The sequence below is a fragment of the Alligator mississippiensis genome, chromosome 2 (assembly GCF_030867095.1).
Source record: "Alligator mississippiensis isolate rAllMis1 chromosome 2, rAllMis1, whole genome shotgun sequence".
Taxonomy (NCBI): domain Eukaryota; kingdom Metazoa; phylum Chordata; order Crocodylia; family Alligatoridae; genus Alligator; species Alligator mississippiensis.
The window spans coordinates 89,324,553-89,347,445 of NC_081825.1; the positions used below are offsets into that span (position 1 = coordinate 89,324,553).

The 22,893-nt window shown below is 41.0% G+C and overlaps 1 protein-coding gene across 3 annotated transcripts in view; it reads left to right on the forward strand.

Annotated features, from left to right (window-relative positions):
- FSTL5 (follistatin like 5) overlaps positions 1 to 22,893 on the forward strand; it is a 627,705-nt gene that overhangs the window by 559,740 nt on the left and 45,072 nt on the right. For all 3 annotated transcript variants that reach the window (XM_019481445.2, XM_019481443.2, XM_019481444.2), the window contains one exon: positions 9,938 to 10,087. In XM_019481445.2, coding sequence (XP_019336990.1) covers positions 9,938 to 10,087 — 150 coding nt within the window. The remainder of the gene's footprint in view (positions 1 to 9,937; positions 10,088 to 22,893) is intronic.

The window sequence follows — 22,893 nt, forward strand, 5'->3', positions numbered from 1 at the left end:
GTTTCTTATCACTTAGGCCTTTGTTATATATTACACTTTAAGCTGTTCAAATGGTGATGCGTTAGTGTTAGCTCAAGTTTAGAGTTAAACACATTCAAGCTAAAAATCTTATCTGACTGTCACAACTGTGATTTGCCACTAGAAAGCTGGTGATCTTGGACCTGAGTAGGAGCTACAGTTGTGAGTTCCCACTACAGGACTGCAAGTCATGGCAGGCTTCTATCTCTGCTCTAGGTGGGGGTGGGTTGGACTAGGCAGTGAAATGAATGGGAATGGGGGCTGGGGACTGGATGGTGAAATGAAGGAACTCACCAACTGAAGCCACTATCTTTTATCCTTTATCCACTAAAGGATAAAATAAAAAGAAGTAAACAACATTTAAAAGTATGAAGAGTAAGTAAATGAAACAAATTCTTATGTTTGAATAAGTTGGTCATGGGGACCCTGATCTGGACCTCTACCTTGACCCCTCTTCCACCCCTTAGGCTTTCCTCCCTGACCAGTCTGTGCCTCTGTTAGCTACCCAGCCAAGACATACCCCTGGGAGCAGGAGGGGGAGTTGGCTTGGTGCCAGTACCACCCACTGGACAGTAGAGTTAAGGGGGTGGAAAGTTTGTATGCACAGAACAGAAGAGTGAGCAGGAGGCACTGCATCCTGGGATGCTGGAGGACTGGAACCTAGGTGGCTTATCTCTGGGAGGAGTGGTCACACATTCATGGAACATGAGCTGGGTAACACAGTTCAGAGAAACCTGTCCTGGGGCGGCCTAACTTTAAGATGGTTAAAGGGTGCTTAAAACTAGTTCAAACTTCTTAATGTGTGGTCCATCTAGTGGTTAACAACTCCCCAAGCCTCCTAAAATGAATGTGTAATGTAACCCCTTAGACTCTATGTAGTCACCTTGAGGGAAAAAGCACATTCTAACAAATAATATATTATTATAAATAATAAATAATAATAACAAAAGTATGTTTGCATAAAAACAAAACTTTCTTGGAGGATTTTGCCTCTTTAGCTATCATTATAAATATCAAAGGCTGCAACACTCAACAGCAAGACATATTTTAGCATGGATAATTATGCTGAGCAGCTAATCATGCCTTGATTTGTGCTGCTTAAGTGAAATTAGGTTGACACAGACAAAAATAAGCCAGAGACCTTTCTTTATGGATGGGTAATTCAAAAGCTGATTATTTAAGAAGTCAATTAAATTTTATTAGGTTAAAAAGAAAATGAGAACAGCATATATTTTATATTGTCTTATATTTTCTTTGAGAATGTAGTGATAATCTGAAGGAACCATAAATAAGTTGAATGATAAAAATAGGGGGGGAAATGATTTCCCTTGTTTAGCCTTCTATAAAGTAAGCAAAAGAAGAGGTAAGAAAGTGACTTTTTCATTTTTCTTTGTTAAAGTAGAAATGAACTTGGGTTACCTGCAGGATATAGAATATATCTTATGTGTAGAGTCAGAAGGTATCATTGATACATTACAAAAAGATTGGAAATGTTGCCTTTGAATCTAGGTGTCATTTCCATTATTTCATCAATTATATGTCTTCACAAGCATCCAAGAATCAAGATATTTCCTTCTTTTGAATAACAAGGTTTATTTTTTGCAGAAGGAAATATGAAGCTATATATATTGTTTCTATTTTTCACCTTAAGATACTCATTATACTAGTTCATTTCCCTTTCAAAAAATAGTTTGATTTTGTTTCCAATGAAACTCTCTACCGAAGAATAAAAGGCTGTTGAGATTATTTTCCTCCAAAAAAAAAGGATGAACATGGTCTTCAGAATTCCCTATTTGTAGTGTTGATAATAAGCCAACAGCTGTGCATTGCTCAGAATAACTCATTGACCAGGAAAGCTAAGATAAAAACAGACTCCTTTACAGAGTATAATATCTTTTCCAAACTGCTTTTGGAAAAAGCTGTTAGTTTGTTCTAAGTAAAAATGCAATTTTGGTGCAGTGTCGCATTGTATCACATCTGTGCTTGATCGGTGACTGGTGAGGATTCATAAAGAACATTCTCAGTTATTCTGCATTTTTTTGTTTTCTTTGTTGCACAGTTTTATTGGGTAGGTTTTGTATTTTATTTGTTATATGACTATGTTCAGATAGGGTCCTGTCTCCCCCTGCTCCTTCCACAGATAACATATTTCTATTAGTTAATTCTTTCAATATAATACAAGCTCTGGAAAGCACTTCATAGTCTTTGAAAACCATTCTTAATGCAAGTTTTCAGCAGTAGAAGAAAGAGAGGTGTTTGTTCAGCCATGTGAATTACTTTTCATATATTTCTGAGCTACTGTTTCATACGGTTCTTAAACCTATTTGAGGGCTGTTTGCCTGAGTACACCATACACTTTGTCGGTAAGTGTGCACTGCCCAATATGGTAGTATCTGGATAATAAAGCAACTAAGCAAACTAACCTGGTTGCTGGAAGAATTAAATCCTTTTCAGGCTATAATGATACTCCACCCCAGCTGCTCAGCATTATTTCTCAATGCTGGATGAGAATGAGCTTCTCTTGTTCTGAGAATAAAGCAGGTCACCCAGTCCATTCTGCTTCTCTAAGCTCTAAAGCATGATTAAAAGATATTTCAACCATACCTGACAGTTGTTTGTCTAGTTTGTTCTTAAAACACACACACACACACACACACACACACACACACACACACACACACACAAGTTCAGCACTGGCACAGCCTAAGAAGCCTGACAAATATACTTCATTGAAAGTATATCTATCTATCAATAGATATATCAGTCCATATAGATCTCTCTATAGATAGATATACATATAGATATCTATAGATATAGATATCCAATGAAGTTTATTTGTGAGCCTTCTTAGATAGACTGTGCTAGTGAAAGGTGGTCACCACCAGGGGTGCTGGACACTGACCACCTATGGGAAATCTAAGGGGCGGAGGGTTGTTAGGCCTCCTCAGACAGCCAGGGCCTCTCGTGTGTTATCTCTGTTAGAGGTGAATTTGGGGGTCAGATATATACATAGAGCTACAGCCTGCCCTCACGTACCCTATAAATACACAGAGGCTCCAATAAAGTTCAAAAGTATATTATAAACTCACGCTCACAACAAAAACAAGATTAACAGTAGGGAATGTACATAACATCAAGCATTAACTACATACAGTGGTTAACTGCAATACACCATAAACAGAACTGCCCAGGAGCAGTGAAGGGCAGCATCGGGGCCTTCACAGGCTCACTGAGCAGGAGTGACAGTCAGGCCCTCAGTCTTTTCCCTCAGAGCGTACTCACTGAGACCGAGAGAGGGAAGGGTGATAATTACCGATCCAATGGATGATCGAGGTCCCGATCCAATAACGCTTTTACAGGTAACTATCCAATTATAATCTGATAAGTCACCCCTCTCTCTCTCTCACTGCTAGAGTCACTGCTCATATGCCTGGAACATGCAGGTCCCACCAAGTAAGCTCACACACCATTCAAACCTCAAGTACTTTCAAGCCTCCATATTCCATTCGCGTGCTGAATCACGCCTCAGGATTCCTTAAATACTCACCAAAATCACCCCATGTGTCAGTCATTCTGACTTACCGATCATACTCATGTGCACACGACGCCCTACTATTGTGCTCTTGGCACTCAACACAGCACTCGACTGCACCACACAACCTGCTGCACAAGCTCTCCAGATGCAAGTGGGTCACTGACATCATCCAGATGGATGTTTAGCTCTTCTAATCCACCTCTAATCAGTGTATGCATGCTCAGGAGGGCTCTCATGTTATGGACCACACCCAACACCAGTGCTGAACTAGTTCCAGATTAGAGGAGGGGAAAAAATCCAAATGTCTACTGTAAATCAACTTTGCCACAAATTAAGCCCTTGTGCTACCGGTGAACATGGAGAATACTTTCCATATTTTCTCACATTCCACATGCTCTCAAATAAGACACGCACTTTGTTTTGGGAAGACAGAATGAAGAAAAAAGTTTTCCAGAATTTTACTGGCCTATGCATGGGTAGGCCACATGCAGGAGAAAAGTCACTCCTCGTCTTACTGCAGCTGCACAGTTTAGAGGTTTAACCCTGTCACTGTTGTTGCCAAATTGCAGAGCCAAATGCAGCTGTTGTTTCAACAGTGGCTGCGACATGGTTAAACCTATAGCTGTGCAGCTGTGGCAAGAGGGTGAATGATACTGTGGATGGGACCCTGGCCCTCCTGCATGTGGCCAGTCAGGAAGGGAGCAGAGTCCTTGGCAGCCATTCCAGCATCCATATACCTCCAATCTAATGCAGAAATCAGCTTCCTTCCTAAATCACGGACATCAAGTTTGGAGCAGTAATTTTTGGGAAAAGGTGCATGTAGTATATGAATGAATGTGGTAATCATTGTCCTCTTTAAAACAACCTTGTACATACCGGAAGACAGTTTCTACATTAGCATTTGGTCTTCTTTTTTTCCAGAGAAAACAAATCCAGTTCTCTCAATGTTTCCTAATAGGTCATTTTTCAGATTTTGTTTCTCCTTCTGCACTCTTCAGTTAACCTACTTTTTCTATATGTGTAGTGCTGAAAACTGGAAACTAATCTAAATGAGGCCTACCCAGTGTCACACTGAAGGTAAATAACTACTTCCCGATATCTACAACATTCCTATTAATATTTACCAAAAAATAAGATTTACCCTTTTACATCAAATTGTTGACTCATTTGGTCTGTAACCACTGTAATCTCTGGATCCTTTTCTGCAGTACTGCTGTCTAGATAGTTGTTCTCCATTTTGCATTTACACTCCACCAACTTTGCAGGATCTTTTCTGCCCTGAAAGGTAAAATCAAATAAAAATAGTTGAATTACTTTTGAAACAAAAAATGCCTCAGATAAAAGCACATTCCATTGCAGTCAGTGACAAAACTCCCATAAATTTCAACATAGCCTTGTTCTGCCTTCTTATATAATGAGATGGTGGTGGCCATGATTATCTGAGGTTTAGCTTGAACTAAAAGCCAAACCGGATACACGTTTGAGGAATTTTGATTGGACAACAAATAGCCAGCCTGATCTAACTTAGTTCACCTAAGGAAGCCCACTATGTAGATCAGGCTAAGCCATGCCTGATCTAACCAAATGTGTGTACACATCCAGAGCACAGCCCAGGGGCTGTGCTTTTCTTACCCTCCCCCCACCCCATCCCTTATTGGGCCTCTGTCCCCCCTCCCAACTCTAGATGTACAGCCCTTTCTGATCGCACCAAGCCCCCCACACCAGCTAGCTCCCCCCCACCCATTCCCTGATACCATTCGTCCCACAACCCCACCCCACCCCACCTTACTTAGATCATTTTTCCAGAATGGCTTCTGGCACCAGTGAACATGCATCTAAGCAAGGATCTCATCAACAATTGTGCATCTTAAAGTAAGCCGTGGTATTGTAGATCAGGTCCTGCAAATGTATGCATGTGCCCTAAGTGCATGCTTACATTTAGGTTACATATTCAGATGAGGTCAGAATGGGTGCTTTTTGTAACAAGATGCGGTTTACCAAAATCTTTTTTTTACACTACCAATTGCATCATATTCAGGTGTGATGCATTAAAAATAATGGCTCAAAAATAACGGCATTAAAGGTGCCAATTAATTTTTTTCTGAAAGAATGCTTTGCGTGTAAACTGCATAAAAAGTCATGCAATATAAGATCCAAAGGAGTTTGCTTGAACTATCATTTTTTAACATTTCAGAACTTCATCGTATTTCAAAAAGAGTGCACATGACAAGTTTTGGTGGTAGTGGTGATAGTGGTTATAATAGCATAAATGTTAATCATGTTATTAAATCATACATAATAAGCATAAGAACCTTGCTGAAAGGGTGTGATACAAAGCCAGTTAAAGTAAAATAAAAATCTTTGTACAAACTTTAGTATCATTTGGATTAAATTGCCCCCTAAATCCATAAACAATGTCTTGAGAATGTCTTCTTTCCTCTGACTTATTTCAAAAGTTTTCACTTTCAAATGAAGATGATATTTTCTTCTATCTGTTGATTAGATTAGATTTAATTTAAAACAACTCACTTTCTGAATAAAACCAGGGTGTGTTTGGGTGGGGGGGAATGAAAAATTAAAAAAAAACACACTTTTAACCAGTTGTTTTATTTTTTTGCACAGACATTAAATTGAAAGAAAGTAATTTGCTCCTAGTTTAATTAAAATGATAAGATAGTATATGTAGGTTTATATTTTAAAGAAAAAATAATATTATCAACTTACAAAACCACTGGGGACATTAATATGAAAACTTAAAATTAAAGCATATTTTTTTTTTAAAATGTCAAGTTCAGTCTCAACAAATACAATTTTTTTTTAAAGGCTAAATTTTAGTTCTGTTTATCAAAAAACTATTCTTGAATTCAAGAAAAGCCAGACAATGTAAACTTAGATGGCTGAATATGCATCTGTAGAGCATGATGTAAGACAAAATTGTATTTTGAAAAAAAAGGATCTATTTTGGATGACGTCAGATTAACAGGGCTATCAAGTGGGGTAATAAAAGAGGACATCAGAGACCTTTTGATTAATTTGAATTAATGTAACTTGGCAAGATTTATTAAAATTCATCTCAGGGTGCTGAATTCATCCTAGGGCCAATGGCAATATTTACAAAGTTGTGAGAAATGGGTGTGGACTGAAAAAGGCCTAACATATTTTCCATTTTTTAAAAGCAGTACCCAGGAATTATAAACCTGTCAGTCTGGCTTCAATACCCAGGAAGTTGCTGGAGAAAATTATATTTAAAAAAAGATATTGAAAAACATCTGGAGGAGGAAAGAGTGATCTATATCAGCCAGGATGAATTTACAAACAAATCATGCTAAAACAACTTGACCTTTTTATTTGACAAAGTAACTAGTGGGTGTTTGAATGAATGCAGTGAACATAGTTTATTTGGAATATTGCAAGGCTTTTGATATAGGTTTTGGAATATTTCAGGCTTTGACATAGTAAGTTAGTCAGAATGCTGCCAGTCTCATTTGGGGAGAATGGGAGAAGTGAAACTGGCTTTCAAGGTAAGGGTTGAAAAACTGGATATTTTGTTTGGACCTTGGAGCATGCCGTCCCCAAGAACTACAGGCAAAGGGGCCACACAGTGCCCTTGTAACTTGGCAGGGGAAGATCCAGATGGGGTGCAGTGGTATGGTCTAACTCCCCTTTTTGGACCATTCATGGGAGCAGCAGTCTTCAAAGCAGGTAAGACTCTCCCTTCACCTGCTCTTTATCCCCAGCAAATTGCCCTCTCCTCTTATTAATTGCACAGTTCAGTTTCAGTACCCCTTTAATTTTTGTTCCAAGAAAAGAGTGTGGCACTAATAATGCCAAGGTTGAAGGTGTGATGCCCATACAGAGCACAAGATCTTTCCTGCCTCAGGCAGGGGGTTGAATTAGATGACCTCCTAAGGCCCTTTCCAACCTTAATACTCCATGATTGTATGATAAAGGCTTGGTATACATTTTTACATCATGTTTGTGATGCAATATATATATATAAATTCTGTTCTAGTCTTTCATGATTTGGGGCTTATTTTGCATGATAGCATGATATTGGGAAAGGGAACATACCATTTGAATAGCTGAAATAATTTCCTGTGCACTAATCAGATCAAGCAATATGCCTTCATACAGGTGTAGGGAACTGACTGCATGGATAATTTTGCAAGGCTGGTGCCTGTGACATTACTAGAATAATCCTCCAATGGAAGTGGGAATTGAATATTATACAAATGACAATAAACAATTGAAGAGATGATTGTATAGCATATTAGATACTTGCTTGCTCATGTAGGAGTCTTATATGTGTACTAGCTAATTGCCAATCAAGAATGATGGATCCCTGCTCCCTTCCCTCTCCCCGCCACCTCCCTCTCCCTGCTGGCTGTTGTCAGGGCTGGGCAGTGGGGAGGGGCGGCCAACATGACCCCCTCTCTTCTTCCCCTCCCTGCTTCCCTCCCTTCCTTCCTCCCTGCTGCCCAGCCCCAACAACAGCCACCACCATGACCCACCACTTTGCCTCCCCCTGCTCCATGCCCACCTGGACCCATGCAGCCTCTCTCCCTCCCTGCCACCTCCCCCTTCCTTCCAGCTGCTGTCATGGCCCCATTACTGCTCTCCTCCCCTGCTCCCTACCACCCAGCCCTGACAACAGTCACTACTGTGATCCCTCCCTTTGCCTCCCCCCACCCACTACCTCCCTCTCCCTGCTGGCTGTTCTGGGGGGTCAGTGGGGATGGGAGGTGAGGGCCACCGTAACCCCCACCTTTGCCCTCAGGTAGGGAGATGTGGGGAAGACTTGTTTCTCAGGCAGCTGGAGCGTGTTCTCCACAAAATTCCCTGGCAGTGGCTCAAACTTGGGCCCGTGCAGCCAATCACCGCCCGCCCTCTGCTGTGCATGCACAGCTGGCCAAAAGTGTTACGAACAAATGCACAGACTAAGTCCTTTATTATATTAGAATTTTTTGCACAACAACAAACTGCACTAAAAAGTAAAAGGAAGAAACAATTTCCTCTCTCATGCACATGTTCCTTTTTTTTAAAGAAAAAACCTATTTCTTGTCTTTTCTTTTGGATTTTCACAATGGTATAAGCATTTCAAAAGACATCTTATTCTGCCTTCATGAAAGTTCCATAAAATGCATGTGTTAGATGCTGTATCAAGATACTAGAGTTCAGGACCATTTTTCCATTAATGTGATTTTTGTAGGTTCCTGTCTCTGGAAATTTAAGAGCCATAGAGCAAAAGGTAGTGCTTAGTGACCTTCTGTACAAGTAGGTTGATCTACTCAGGTTGAAAATTGATTTGTTTCTCACTTTGACACGTGAAGATTTAGTGTGACTCTATCAAATGTACGGAGGGGCAAACATCAACATATCTTGAGGCTAAAGAAAAGTTGGCATTAATAAAATACATTTCATGCTCCATAAAAAAAATAAAGGAACTACTTAGTCCCACTTCTATTGGTATGTCACTTTTTTTCCCCTTCTCCCAAAGCAGCTCTATGTGAGAAAACAGATTTTTGTTAAGAGCTCATCAACTCCTTCTGTTTATTCCTCATGTGAAGTCATCATCCCCTGACATACCATAATCATTACCGCAGCAACCAGTTATGATTTACCAAGCAAAGGATTATGTCAAGAATAAGCAGCAGATGAATGCTAAGCAAACAGCAATTCTGATGTGATGAAACTGTCCCTAGTAATAAGGGAGAAAAAGAAAACTAGAAATGTTAACATATCCTGTATATTTTTAAGCAGAAAGTTTTTTTTCCAAAATGTTCCTGTGGTTTCCAGCTGTCTCTAAGAATATGAAGTAGATTGTCTTAAGTAGATTTGTCTAGCTGCACATAGAAAAATTAACCTATTCTGCATAAATCTTAAGGATGATGAGTACTATGGAATAATATACCTTAATGCAAAGAGAAAAATTGTTCGCATGAAAATATATTCATATGACTAAACTTTTATTTTGATACAGGCAAGACTTCTACTTGGAAATAGAAAGCTAAATACATAGAATTAAATCCTAATCTCATTGTAGCTGATAAGACTTTGGCTTTTCCAATTTTACCCATAATATTTTTGTGGAAAAAAATCTAAATGAAATATTTTCTATTGGATTTAACACTAAAATGGTGTATGAGGGGTTTTTTTTGGGGGGGGGGGTTTGTTTGTTTGTTTGTTTGTTTGTTTGTTTGGGTTTTTTTTCTGATGAAATGAATTTTACCTTGCATTTGAACCTGGGAAAAAATATGGCATAAAATAGTTTGAAAAGTGTTTTTATTATTGTTATCATTGTGTAGGCTGACACATTTTCATTATTTTCATTTATCTTTCTCTCTCTTGTTTGTTTTTATGTTGGTTTTTGTTTCTGGCTTCTAGGATGAAGTTTGCCCCAAGGCTGCAGAGGATACTATTCAGCGGTGTGTGTGGGCATCTGCTGTTAATGTAAAAGACAAGTTCATTTATGTGACTCAGCCCACTTTCGATAGAGTGCTCATTGTTGATGTACAGTCTCAAAAAGTTGTGCAGGTACCTCTTCCAAATTTGAAAATTAAGTCTGCATGTATAACGTGTTTTCAGTTTTTTATATATTTTTTAAGACCGCCAACTTAGAATGCCTTGAAAAAAGAGTGTTCACTGATCATTGTCAGCAATCCCTCATGGTCAAGGATGGTCACTCCTGTGGGGGATCACTGACGATGATCAATAGACACTGTTTTCCAAAAACTATTTCAAGTTGGCTGTCTACAATTAACACTGAACATTATGGCTAAGTACAGGCAGACAAAAAGCTTGAGGCTGAATCAATTAAATCTTTGCAGGTTAGTCTATGCTGCGTAGATTGAACTGATAAGCAAGTGAACATTCCCTTTTAATTCCAGAAATGCAGCCACATGCCTGTGGTGGCCTAGGCTAGAAGCTGGGTGGTGCTTAGAGCACTCTTCTCTGCTCGAATGGAACAGACAACTTGAATCTGGAGGGGATTTGGGACAAAAGTTCAATAAGCTGATTTAACCTAAATCAGTTAAGTCTGATACTACACATCCATCCAGGTTTATCTTAAACCAGTATCAGCCATTTTGAAAGCAGTTTATGTGTACTGAACTTGTGCTGTGTTACAGATTTGAACCAGTTTCTGATCACTTATACTTGTTTATGTGTAATTTCTGTCCCTATCTGAAATAAGTTAATGATTCTTTACCAGTGTTTTCCCTTTGGTTATTTGATAATAATGCTTATTTTGTTGGTTTCATTCTTTCTCCATTTAGAGGCAGTTAGTAAAGGAGAAACAATCAGAAAATAACTTTATAAATGTAAATGAACCATTGTATAGTTTCCAGTTAAATTGTTTTTCACTGGAAAATGCAGTTATCAAATCTGAAACTTTTCATGGGTGTGTGAAAATTGAGTTTTGAAAGGAAATGTCCAGGATGGACTTTCAGTTAAAGGACAAGACACCTACCAACAAACTAGTGTTTAAAGGGCTAACCTTGGTGGCTGAAATGAAAATTCATGTTGGTGGTCTGAATGAGGTAAAACAGGCTATTGATAATTTTATAGTGTGCGTCATTCAGTCACCCCCATTGGAAATATCACACGTCACTTTCATATACACATTATAGCCATTAGCATAGAGATTTGACCCTTGAAGTCCTGCATCCAAAGTTATGGTCCTACGCATTGTGACCACAGTCCCCAGTGTCAATATTTTCTCTCTTAATAATATCTCCTGTTGGATCTGTCCACCCTTTGTCTCCACCCTGTTTATTGGATGAGAGAGAAACTGACATCATAAACCAATGGTTATGTCATTCATTTTGAATGTGAGAGACCAAGATAGAAATCATAGTGCTAATGAATATTTTGTATTTTATACAAAGTGGAACAGTTCCAATAGCAGAGATTGAAAGGAACTTGACACCCTAAAATCATCAGTAGTATTTTGGTAATTAGGCTGCTTACCTGATTTAGGGAAGTGAGAAGATCAAATATTTTGTTGAATCAGGCAGAACAGTGCTTTGAAGTTGTTCTAGTATATTCTGGGTAGGGGCCTTAACTGCCACATGGTTCCTATATGGCTTCTCTTCCCCCCTCCACCCCCCCCCCCGGGTGGAAAATCATTGCTATGTCTTTTTTGTTTTGTTCCCATGCATATGGTACAATTTTTAAATTGCATTTTTATTTTGTCAGTTTGTCAATACGTTTCCTATTCAGCTCTAAGTAAAAGCCTTATTGACATTTAAAAATGGAATTCTATGGTTAAAAGAGTATTTTGCCAGCAAATTATTAAAAAATAAATAAATCAAAAGAACTCAAATTGAAGGTGTTGGATGATATATAAGCCCCAGTGGAACAGACTCTAAACACACATTTTAAAAAACACTTGCATTTAAAAAACATAATACAAGACTGTGAAGATCAGTGGAAATGAGAAGCGAGGTGACTTTAAGCCAATTTGTGCTTTTATGTTCTGGGCTCTTGTGGAGATGGTTGCAGCACTTCATAAGTTATGGCAGACTGTCCCCAGCTTTCTATAGAAGCACTTTGTGGGATACCCACAGATCTCAGCAATGTTGCTTTGCTTCCACCCAACCTAACCTCCCTTTCCAAAATCCATTAATGTGCTAGTGAGGACCCTCCCTTAAGATGAACAATACCTGGACTAGAATTGTTTATCTGAACCAAACAGTTTTTCTGTTATTTGTTTTTTTGCACATTCAGAGAAGCACCCTAACAAAATGGGTCTTTACCGGCTGCTAGATTTGGAAAGTTGTCCTGATCCATCTGTGACACTAAACATTTTCCTGAAAAACTTTTATTGTAACCACTGTGTTTCCTGAAAGTTTTCGTTTTGGAGACCTGAGCTTTTCTTGTGAAAAACATATTATATTAAGAAAATTCCAGGCCAGCTGTTCCAAGAAAAGGGACTTCTCATAGTATAGATTAAGGTACTTTGCACTGGGTAGGTATTCCTTAGTTTAATCTAGAGCTTTGCCAGGTCCTTTGGTCTTTCATAAACTGTGCAATGGTTTTGGCAGGGGAGAACCCTTCCCTATTGACAAAGAGCTTTGCATTTTGGTTTGTTTGGCAAAGGTGGATATATTTTGATGTAGTTTAGTTCTGGTGCCCTTCTTCCAAGTCAGATTGATGTCAATGACTCAATAGTTTTTACTTACTTAATATATATTTCCATTTAGGACAATGGAAAGACTCTGATTACTACAGACCTTGAGACCATACTTCTTTTGAGCTCAATGAGATTATTTTATGTAATGGCAATTAGCACAGCCTTCTATCAACACATATATGAAATGAGCAAAATGTCTGTATATGCTTTGAAAATAATAGTATGAACTTCACGAGCCTTAAATGTCAGAGTATCAAGATATTATTTAAATGATAAAATTTCTAGTATTTACAGCTGTTTACAAGACAGTTACAATTTACAAGGGGCAAAATCACAATCAATTTCTTTACTGGTTCTTTTTCAGTCTGGTTATACAAAGAGACATTATAGTCCATTTTTCATTTTTAAATCAGATGCATACGGTGGAATATATTTCAGTATACACTCTTTAGTCTTTTAGACTGTTGGCATTTGACCAGGAAAATTAACTTTATTTTGCTTTCAGCTGCAACAAAGGTCAGTGAATTACAGGCACACAGTTTAGGATCGCCAATAATCTCCTGCCCTCAGTGGAATTTTCTAACTGCAGTAGATTTCAAAACATGTAAAATCATCTTTAACTTATTTCAAAAGTAGATTTAGCACAGCCTAAAATAAATTTAATTCGGATGCATGGAGCTTTGAATCCAGTTAACGAATAAGCCTCATAACTTGTTAGCAATTCCCTCATTCTCGGAAGAAAGGCAATTATATGTGAAATTAATAGAAGGGGTCTGTGACCTCACAGCAAATGTTCAGATTTAAATTTTAATCATACAAATGTCTGGAGTCTGAGGGGTTCTCACTCTATATAATGTAATACATATATAAAACAAATATTCTAATGACATGTAATCTTCATATATAATAAAATCCCAGTGTAAATGATTAACTAAACTTTCATCTGAAATGTAAGGATTTTTTAAACCTTATTCTGTAGACAAATCCAATTTGTTTTCTAGAATATCTAACTGTCATTATAAAAATTAATGGAATCATTATAAAAGTACCCAAGCTTTAAAACTAATTTTAAACTTAACAAAACTATGATTTATTTTTCCCATTTTAGGTAGCTACATATTGTAAAAACTGTTGCATTTTAAAGCTAATTGTTATATTTACCACCATGTAATATATGGCTAGTGCACTAACCAGCACATCAATACTGATTATTACATTAAAATCTTAAAATCTTTCAATTTAATTATTTAATCTGAGAAAGGTATTTTAGAAAATATTTTGTGATTTTTTTTTTAATTTGGTTTTTGGTTAAAGAAGAGAGACTTTTTCATTTGATTTGATGTTTGTATCACAAATGTTACTGAAAATGTTATCAGAATATCCAGAAAGGTGCAAGGGTTTCTTTTTTCCTTTACCAAAAACAATTTGAAATGAAAAAAAAAAATCTGATAACCAATGTTAAGATGTTTTTGGTAATTTTTGAAGAAAAAAAAATAATGCGAAAAGAGAGACGGAAGTTAGTATTGAACAGGATGAAACAAAAACATCTTTGATATTTTGAAAACTGCTTGGACAGCCAGGCTATCGTGTCGCAGATTTAAAATCTGAAATTGCTGAAGAATATTAACAGTTTCTTGATTCTGAAATTAGTTAATCTCATTGCTTAGATAAAGCTAAAAGGTGAAATCATAACACCATTGAAGTAGTAAAATACCCTGTGGAATCAGTATATTATGCTTTTGAGTAAAAAAAGAAAATGCATACATTGGAGGTCCTCGTATATTGTGGATTTATGAAATTGCATAACTGGGTTTTTGGTTTAATATTTTACATTGCAGATTTAAAAGCTGAGGCTGCTGGCATTATGTGATAGAATTGACTGGCTACTTAATTCTTCAACATATGATTAGAGAAGTTTTTAATATGACATTTTAATATCTAAGAAACAAGTCAAATTATGAGGCTAAAAATGAGACTATAAATCAGCTTCCAAGCAAAATGTGATCAGGTAAAAATGTATAGGTCTGTTATCAAGAGTCCAAATACTATAGGTTCTACAAGCTCTCTATATAAAGTATAACTTATAATGCATAAAGTATAAAATGTAATGCAGGGGCTGTAGGTTGGTTTTGCATCACCTACCTACACCCCTCGCATTATACATAATCCTATTCAAGAGGGGAACTAACTGTTGTACCTCTAAGTATTCCAGTATTGTGGGAAGAGTGGGACTGTATATGGGGAATAGATCTCTCTTAATCCCAAAGGTATAGTTAGTAGATGTGTGCTAAGCTTCAGTTCCTGATCTGATTTGGCAGAGATTTGGCCCAATTCAGTGGCCAAATCTGAATCTGAATCAAAGCATAGGACCTTTTAATCTCTCTCAATCAATTAAGAATCCTCCAAATCAATTTGGAGAGATTTGGACAGATTCAGCAATGAGGCAGATGTAGCATCCCACAGAAGCACAGGGGTCTCCCCAGCATGTTTGGCAGCAGACCCAGAAGTGGATCACAAGCATTTCCAGTCCACTTCCTGGTTCACTGGGGAGTGTGCAGGGGGGGGGCCCATGCCCTCCCCCAGCTCAGCAACTGGTGCCTCCTGGGTCTGAGGGCGATACCTGGGGTACCCCAGCACCGCAGCAATCATGAGCCACACCTGCTACGTCAAGGTATGTAAAAAAAAAAAACTTTTAAAGCTGTGCCTGTGTCCAAATCGCCGATTCACTGAATCAGCATCAAATCTTCAGATTCGGATTTGGCTGAATCAAATCAGAGACAGTGATCCAAATCAACGGATCTAATCACTGCCCCTGATTTGGGCCGAATCCAAATTGAATAGGGCCCATTTTGCACAGCCCTAATAATTAGCCCTTACACATGGAAGCACAAGACACCTCTTCTTACACCTTCTGTTGACCGTAGGTCTCTGACAGAGTTGATCACATCTAAAATAGTAACATGGTCACAGGTTAATGCAGTAAATGGAATAATAGAATATAACAAGGGATAAGCCACAAAATTAATACATGAAAAGTATGTAATAACTTTGTGGCTGGTTCACATCATGCCTTAAATTGCACATGTGCCAGGCTGGTCAGGGCTTGCAGTCTGGGGAGCACATGGGAGCCCTTGACTCCCATGTGCCCCCCACACTGGGAGTGCTGATCAGCTAACTGCTGTTCCCAGTCATGGGAGTGCATTGGTTTGGAGTCAACTGTTTCAATGCACCCAAGGCTGAGACCCTGCTTAGCTGCCACTCCCAGCTGCAGGAGTACATTGGAGCCCTTGACTCTATTGTGCCACAAAACCTGGGAGCCCTGATTAGTAGGGCTGTGCAAAGCTTCAGTAGCTGATTTAATTTGGAGGAGATTTGGCCCAATTCAGGGACCGACCGAAGCTCTGAATTGAAATTGAATTGGGAGACCAAGTAAAAGCTCCAAATTAATTTGGAGCATCCGAATCAATTCAGAAAAGTTTTGGGGAAGATTCAGCCGATTCAGATATTCAGCCATAGATTAAACAGGCAGCTGACAGCTGTCTCCAGGTGGTAAGTCTGTTGGGGTTGGGGGACGGGGGAGGGAGAGATTGGGGCTGGGACAAGTAGCCCAGCCAGGGCAGGCAGCACATTATCTGGGGAGGGGCCTGAGTGGGGATGTGGGCATGACAGCATTGGGAGCGGAGGCTCTGCCCTGCTGCCGCTTACACAGCTGAGGCAAGGGAGGGGCAGGATGTGGGCGCAGCTTGCTTCAGGTGGAAGGGGCAAGTGACAGCAGGGCATAGCCCCTGCTCCCAGCACTTCCACACCTGCATCCCATGCCCCCCACGCTGGCTGGCAAGTGGCAGCAGGGCAGAGCCCTTGCTACCATTGCTGATATGGGTGCAGCAGCACTGGGATTGGGGGATATGCCTTGCACTGGGATTGGGGGCTATGCCCCTCCCTCCCCCATGCTGGCTAGGCAAGCGACATCAGGGCAGAGCCCCCGCAGCTCCCCCACCAGGGCAGAGGCAGGCACAACTAGAAGAGCCGTGGAAGAAACCCCCATGGCTGCCCTGCCCGGCCCCATCCCCTGCTCAGCCCAGCCTCCCAACACTTAAGAAAACAAACAAACAAACAAACAAAAAAAGTCCTGCACTCACCCGCACTGGTAGCTACCATTGGGGGTGTCTGAGGGCTTGTGGCAGAGCCCCCACATGCAGCACAGGGCAGTGGGGGCCAGAGGGGATTCCCCCCCCCCCGCCTGGCACCTGCATGGCAGATGCGGGTGCCACACTCTGTCCAGGAGCTGGGGTGGCTCCACCTGTCAGCCAGAGCCTGGAACCACTCAGTCCCAGTGGCCCCAGCTCCCAGACAGTATGCAGTACCCTGCCAAGCCATGCTGCACCCGTGCCATGGGGCGACTGCCACACAGGTGCCAGGAAGGGGGGGCGATCCCTGCTACCCCCAACTGCCCTGCACTGTGCAGGGGGGCTCTGCCATGAGACCCCAATTACCACTGCCAGAGCTGGTGAGTGCAGGGCTATTTTTTTTTTAATTGCCGGGATGCTGGGTCTGGGCAGGGCAGCCATTGGGGGTGGGACTGGGGCCCGCGGAGATCAGGGAGTGGGGGCTGTGTGGCGGGGTTCTGCCGCATGGCTCCAGAGCCCCCACAGGCACTGCTACTGCCAGTGAGTGCGGGTTTTTGGGTGTGTTTTTCTTATATTCCCAGACTGCTGGGGCCAGGCGGGGTAGCCATCAAAGGTGGGGCCAGGCAGGGGGCAATCAGAAAGCAAGGGCTGCATGGGGGCACTGTGTCAGGAGGCCCCAGAGCTTCCACAGCCCCTGCTGCAGCTGTTGAGTGCGGGACTTTATTTTGGAAGTGCTGGCACTAGGCTGGGACTGAGTAGGGCAGCCATGGGGGCTTCTCCCATAGCTCCCCGAACCTGGGGAGAGGCAGGCACAGCTGGAGGAGCCATCCGGATGTGCCTGCCTCTCCCTGGCTGATTTGAATCACTAAATGTCTCTGAATCAGCGCCAAATCTTTTGAAGCTGATTCAGACAAATCAATTCAGGACAGTGATCCGAATCTCCAAGTTGAATCGCTGTCCTCCGAATTGGCCAAATCTGAATCAAATACTTCCCTATTTGCACAGGCCTACTGATCAGCTATCACACCCTGCTGCCAGGCACAGTGGAGTCAAAGACTCCAGTACAGCCCTGTGGCTGGGAGCACAAGCTAGGTGATCTGTGCTCCCAACCTCTGGGGAGCAGCAGAGTAAAAGACTCCCACATGCGCAGTTCCAACCCCCAGAGCACAGCAGAGCTCTTAATTCTGCTGCATCCTGGATCCCAAGAGCATGGATCACCTAATCTGCACTCCCAGCCCCAAGGGTGCAGTAGAGCCCTTGACTCCAGCTGTGCCAGGAGCCTGGGAGCCCTGATCAGATGCTGCTTCCAGCCGCAGCTGTGCAGTAGAATCAAGGGCTCCAATACACCCCAGGAGCTGGGATCAGCAGCTGATATGCCCTCCCAGCCTTCAGTAGGACCTTTAAATCCAGTGCACCCCAGAGGCTGGGAGTGGCAGCTGATTGGGACTCCCAGCCTCAGGAGCACATCAGAGTCATGGGCTGAAGACTGGGAGTGGCCGTCAACTGATCTGTGCTCCCAGCTTTGTTGGGAGGGGGAGTTCATTGGAGACCTTAATTCTTATATGCTCCCAAGGCTGGGAGCAGGGATTAGCTGACTGCTTCCCTGATTCCCAGGAATACTTATTCATGATCCTGGGTTCCCCCTGCATGAACAATGTGGTACAATGAGGACCTGATCACCAATTCCACAATCACACCTCCTGCCATACTGAACATGGAAGCGCAGTTATTGGGATTACACATCAGATTCCATGGTGCTTTTAGTTGAGAATCTGCCAGGATAAATTTCCCTGTAGGCCTTAGTTTTTTTTACAAGAAACAATTGAATTCTGAGGAAGATTCCCATTGTATCAAGCAAAATAATAATGTTAATATGTGGTCCACCCTCTCAGAGCATGCAGCAGTGTTCATGCCAGCCTGGCCAGCTTAATCCAGAAGTCAAGGTTTCAGTCAGGACTAGGCTGACTGACCAACAGCATGGGTGTCATGGGTATTACAGGCAGATGCTAAGTTTTGCACAAGACCCCTAGATACTTAGTAGAGGGAGGCACTGGGATGGAGGCAGGAGGATCCAGTTTCCAGATTAGTGGAGCCAAATTAATCCTTCCCACATCCCCACAGCCACTGCCAGTTTAAGGTATTTTGATCTTCATATGCCATATAAAATTGTGGTAGTTGTAGAGACAGGGGAAATTAATCTAGCTTTTTCTAATAAAATCTTCTATTGCAGCAATGTCCCACTTCTTCTTTGCTCCATACGGCCAGAGGATCGATCAGCCCTGCCTCTGTTCCAGTGCCCCAGAGTGCATACTCTATCAAGTACTCAGGGAAGGGACAGGGCTTAACTTGTGACACACTTGCCAAAAAGGTTGGCCACAACTGGTCTAGACAACAGAAGAGAATGCAGATAATAGCAAAAAAATACATTTCCCTTTCTATGAGGTATAGGTTGTAGCCGTGTTGGTTCTTGTCTGCCTTTCTATAACTTTCAAGTCAATTCAAGTCAGTCCTGAGGCCGCTGTGACTGTTGAGGTACCTTAGATTCTGTGCATCATTGGTAATTGTTTGGACAGAGGGACCTGGCAGTGCCCATCTCCTCTCTAGGTGTGGATGGCCAGGGAGCTCATCTGCCCTTTAACAGGTCTTTGTTTTTAGTCCTGCTGCATGTCCACACACTCTCTCCTCACCCAGACTAGCCCTGATGGGGGTACCGATTTAGTCAACAACAATCCAAACATGGAATAGGCTGTACTGGTTTATATGGTACCTGATAGCAGACCAAGAGAGGCCTGGCCTGGTAAGGTTTATAACTTTGACAGTGCCTAATTCAGAAAAATGTATCTATAAATAAAAGATACCTAAGACATTTAGTAAGATTGGCAATAAAGCTACAAGAAACAACTGTACCAAAAAAACCCCAACTGAAAAGCTTAAACTTTGTTAAGACACTGACATCTGTAATCATATGGGATCTGTTTATCAAAGCAAGGGCACTAAAAAATGCCATGTAACTTACATATGAAATAGTTCATGGGTACCAAACATTTTAATGTGTTACTGCTGATCCCCAGATGGCTTTCAGAATTAGAGTAAATCTAATTTGATGTCCTTTGGCACTTTTCACAGCATTACATGCAGTGCCCTAGGCTGCTAGCAGATGTTAAGCCCGTGGTGTGATTGGGGTCTGAGGAATTTTCTGTCCCATTTCTGGAAACAACATCTGCTATGCCAGACGTACGTGGCAAGTGTCACAATTCTGGGGATGGGGCAGAAAATTCCTTGGACTAGAACTGCATGACTGCTAGCTGCCAGTAAGGGGAGCCCTGCATCATGCAGCTGGTGGGGAATGGAAAGCTCCAAGCTTCTCAGCTATACCCCGAGCTCCCTGCTCTGCAGGTGCCACTTTCATGGTCTGCTGGGAATGTAAAAAAGCATTTGTAGAAGTAGGGCTCCCAACTGCACAGCCCCTTTTTAAATGTCTGGGGTACCGTGAGCCCCATCAGAGAGCCTTTTCTGGCACGCACAGTTGGGGATGAGAGCGCTCCAACATCCCACTGCTCATGACAGATGTCTCTTTAAACTGGCATGTGCAGCTGGGGATGGGAGAAGCTCCCCCATCCCTGGCAGCACACCTGTCTTTAAAGAAGATTTGGGACCTGGGGCTGGCTCTGGGGTTAGAGCAGGAGGCAACCAGGTTCAAGACCCAGACCTGCCCTCAACCCAGTTCCACCAGTTGGACAAGAGACAGCTTTGTCCTGGTCCACAGGGTTGCTTGGTGAAAGATCCAGACACTCAGTAAAGCACCAGAATTGGGCACCAGAAATCCCTGATCTCCGTTTTGACCCAGGGCTGTCCACTGTCCAATCCTGAAGATCAGGCAGAAGAGGACTGTGTCCAAGGCACGAAAGCTGTCTCATACCCTACGGCTCACTAGGACTTGGCACCTTTATGAGCCATAAAGAATGGGACCTCTAGATCAAGGATCTTAAAGGTCCAGGTTTTTACAGGTCCATAACCCAATGCCAAAAATTAGCCATTGTCAACATTGGGATCAGGGAATCACCCATCCTGATTCCAAACCAGGGGCTGCCCAGTTCGCAGTGCTGACAGTCATCTGATTGTTGGCATTAGGATGATAGAGCATGTTAGATGTTCAGTTTATGGTTCATACAATCTAGCTATAATGTTAAATATTTTGTGAATTATCATGTGGTTTTCCATTTTCTATTGCCATAAATACAGTGCATGCATGGTATGTTGCTAATTATGGCATGATTAACACTTGAATTGCATGCAAATTGTGATGTGTACCGTAGAAAGTCATAGAAACAGTTTGGTCTCCTAACCATTGAAGAAAATGCCAGTAATCTTTAAAAGCTTCCCTACCTCTTCCCCTCCTCCCACAACATCAGGATTCCCCTCCCCCTTCCCCCCAAAAATTAGAACTGAATTGTTAGTTATATTAGTCCAATTTCCTAGCCTAGCCATGTGCAAGAAATCAAAGGCTGGTGAGAACTAAATAGTAATTTGTTTGTAAACCAAAGCATAGTCCTAACTGATTGTTTCCTCTGTCATTAAAGCCAAATACAAACATTGTTGGAGATGTACTTTCTAAAGGCCGTACTTCCTAAAATATGCTCCTTTTTTCTGGTAATGTGTTAGTTCCATATTGAAATTATTATTCATACATTTCACATAATTTAAACTCTTTTCTTCAAGGAAAAATTGTATCTATACTTGGCAAAAATTAAGATTAGTGCTAGGCAGAGAGAAATGCTCTGGTCAGGATCTAACGTGGAAAAATCTTGCTTGAAATTGTGAGGGAGTAATGGATTACATAATGAAAAGCTATCAAGTTTCTATAATAAGGAAACTTTAATAAGCCATCTAAAAACCTTTTTTTTAGCTTTCATGCAGACTTTTATGCTGAAGTATTTGTGGGTTTTTTTTCTCTCCCCCCCCCCCCCCATAATTAATCCATTATTAGTTTGCTTCATGTGTTTATTTTCCACATTTTGCAATATTTTTTTTTTAATAAATTTTCTGGACACCTCAATTTATTTGTCTGATAAAAATAAGCAATGACGACAAAACTGTTGATGTACATATGTAAGAATAAGATGATATAGCTCTTACCAGATTAAGAGGGTCCTATAGTGGACATTCTGAGTTACAAATAAATGAGATCCCAATCCTGCAGCTTGTGTATACGTAATTTTAAGTGTGGGCAGGTCCTTTGACTTCAGTGGGACAATACTCATGCATGTGTACAGGATAATAGGCCTTGCCTTCAAAGTTCTTTATGACAGCGACTGTTCTGTCTCTGTCCTGTGGTCTGCTAAATGAGCTCCTAAGCAGGACTGGAAACTTGGGGAATCACCAAATAGGAAGCATTCTTGTGTAAACATAGGTATTAGCTATTCAGACTTTTTGGGTGACGCAGCTACATGGAAATTTAATACAGGGAAGTGAAGTGAACAGCACACTAGTCTAGATATTTTTTTAGATGGGGAATCACTTAACTTACGGAAATATTTTTTTTATAAAGTGTGAGTGACCTTTTCCAAGGGTTATCTTGCTGCTTAAAAATATAGCTAGTAAACAACTTGGCCCTGTATTCTATGTTAAAAAAGAAAAGCAAGTTCTACTAAGCTGAAGCAGTGTCATGTTGTAACACCTCAGGAGTACAGTTAAGTATCATCGGCAGTCTCAGCCAGCCATTAGTATGTTATCTTAAGGGTCTACATCATTAGTTTAAATTAGATTTACTTAATTAGCCAGCTGGTACTCTCCTTGACAAACTGATAAACAAGCTGTGCTTTACAATTCTGAAATGTGAAATCAAGATACAATGATCCACACATGTTTTTTCTACTTTAAGGACCAAAATAGATAAGTAATCCTCACTGTTGTTGTTTTTTATTCCACTGTTGTTTTATCTCACCCATAATATAAAATTGTCCTTTCAATTCTAATCAAACATGCTTTCCTCCCCACTTAACAATCACAAAGATTTCTACCTCTGCTCATAGGTATACAGTGCTGTTAACAAGTAATTTCCAAGTATTAAAGATGTGTAT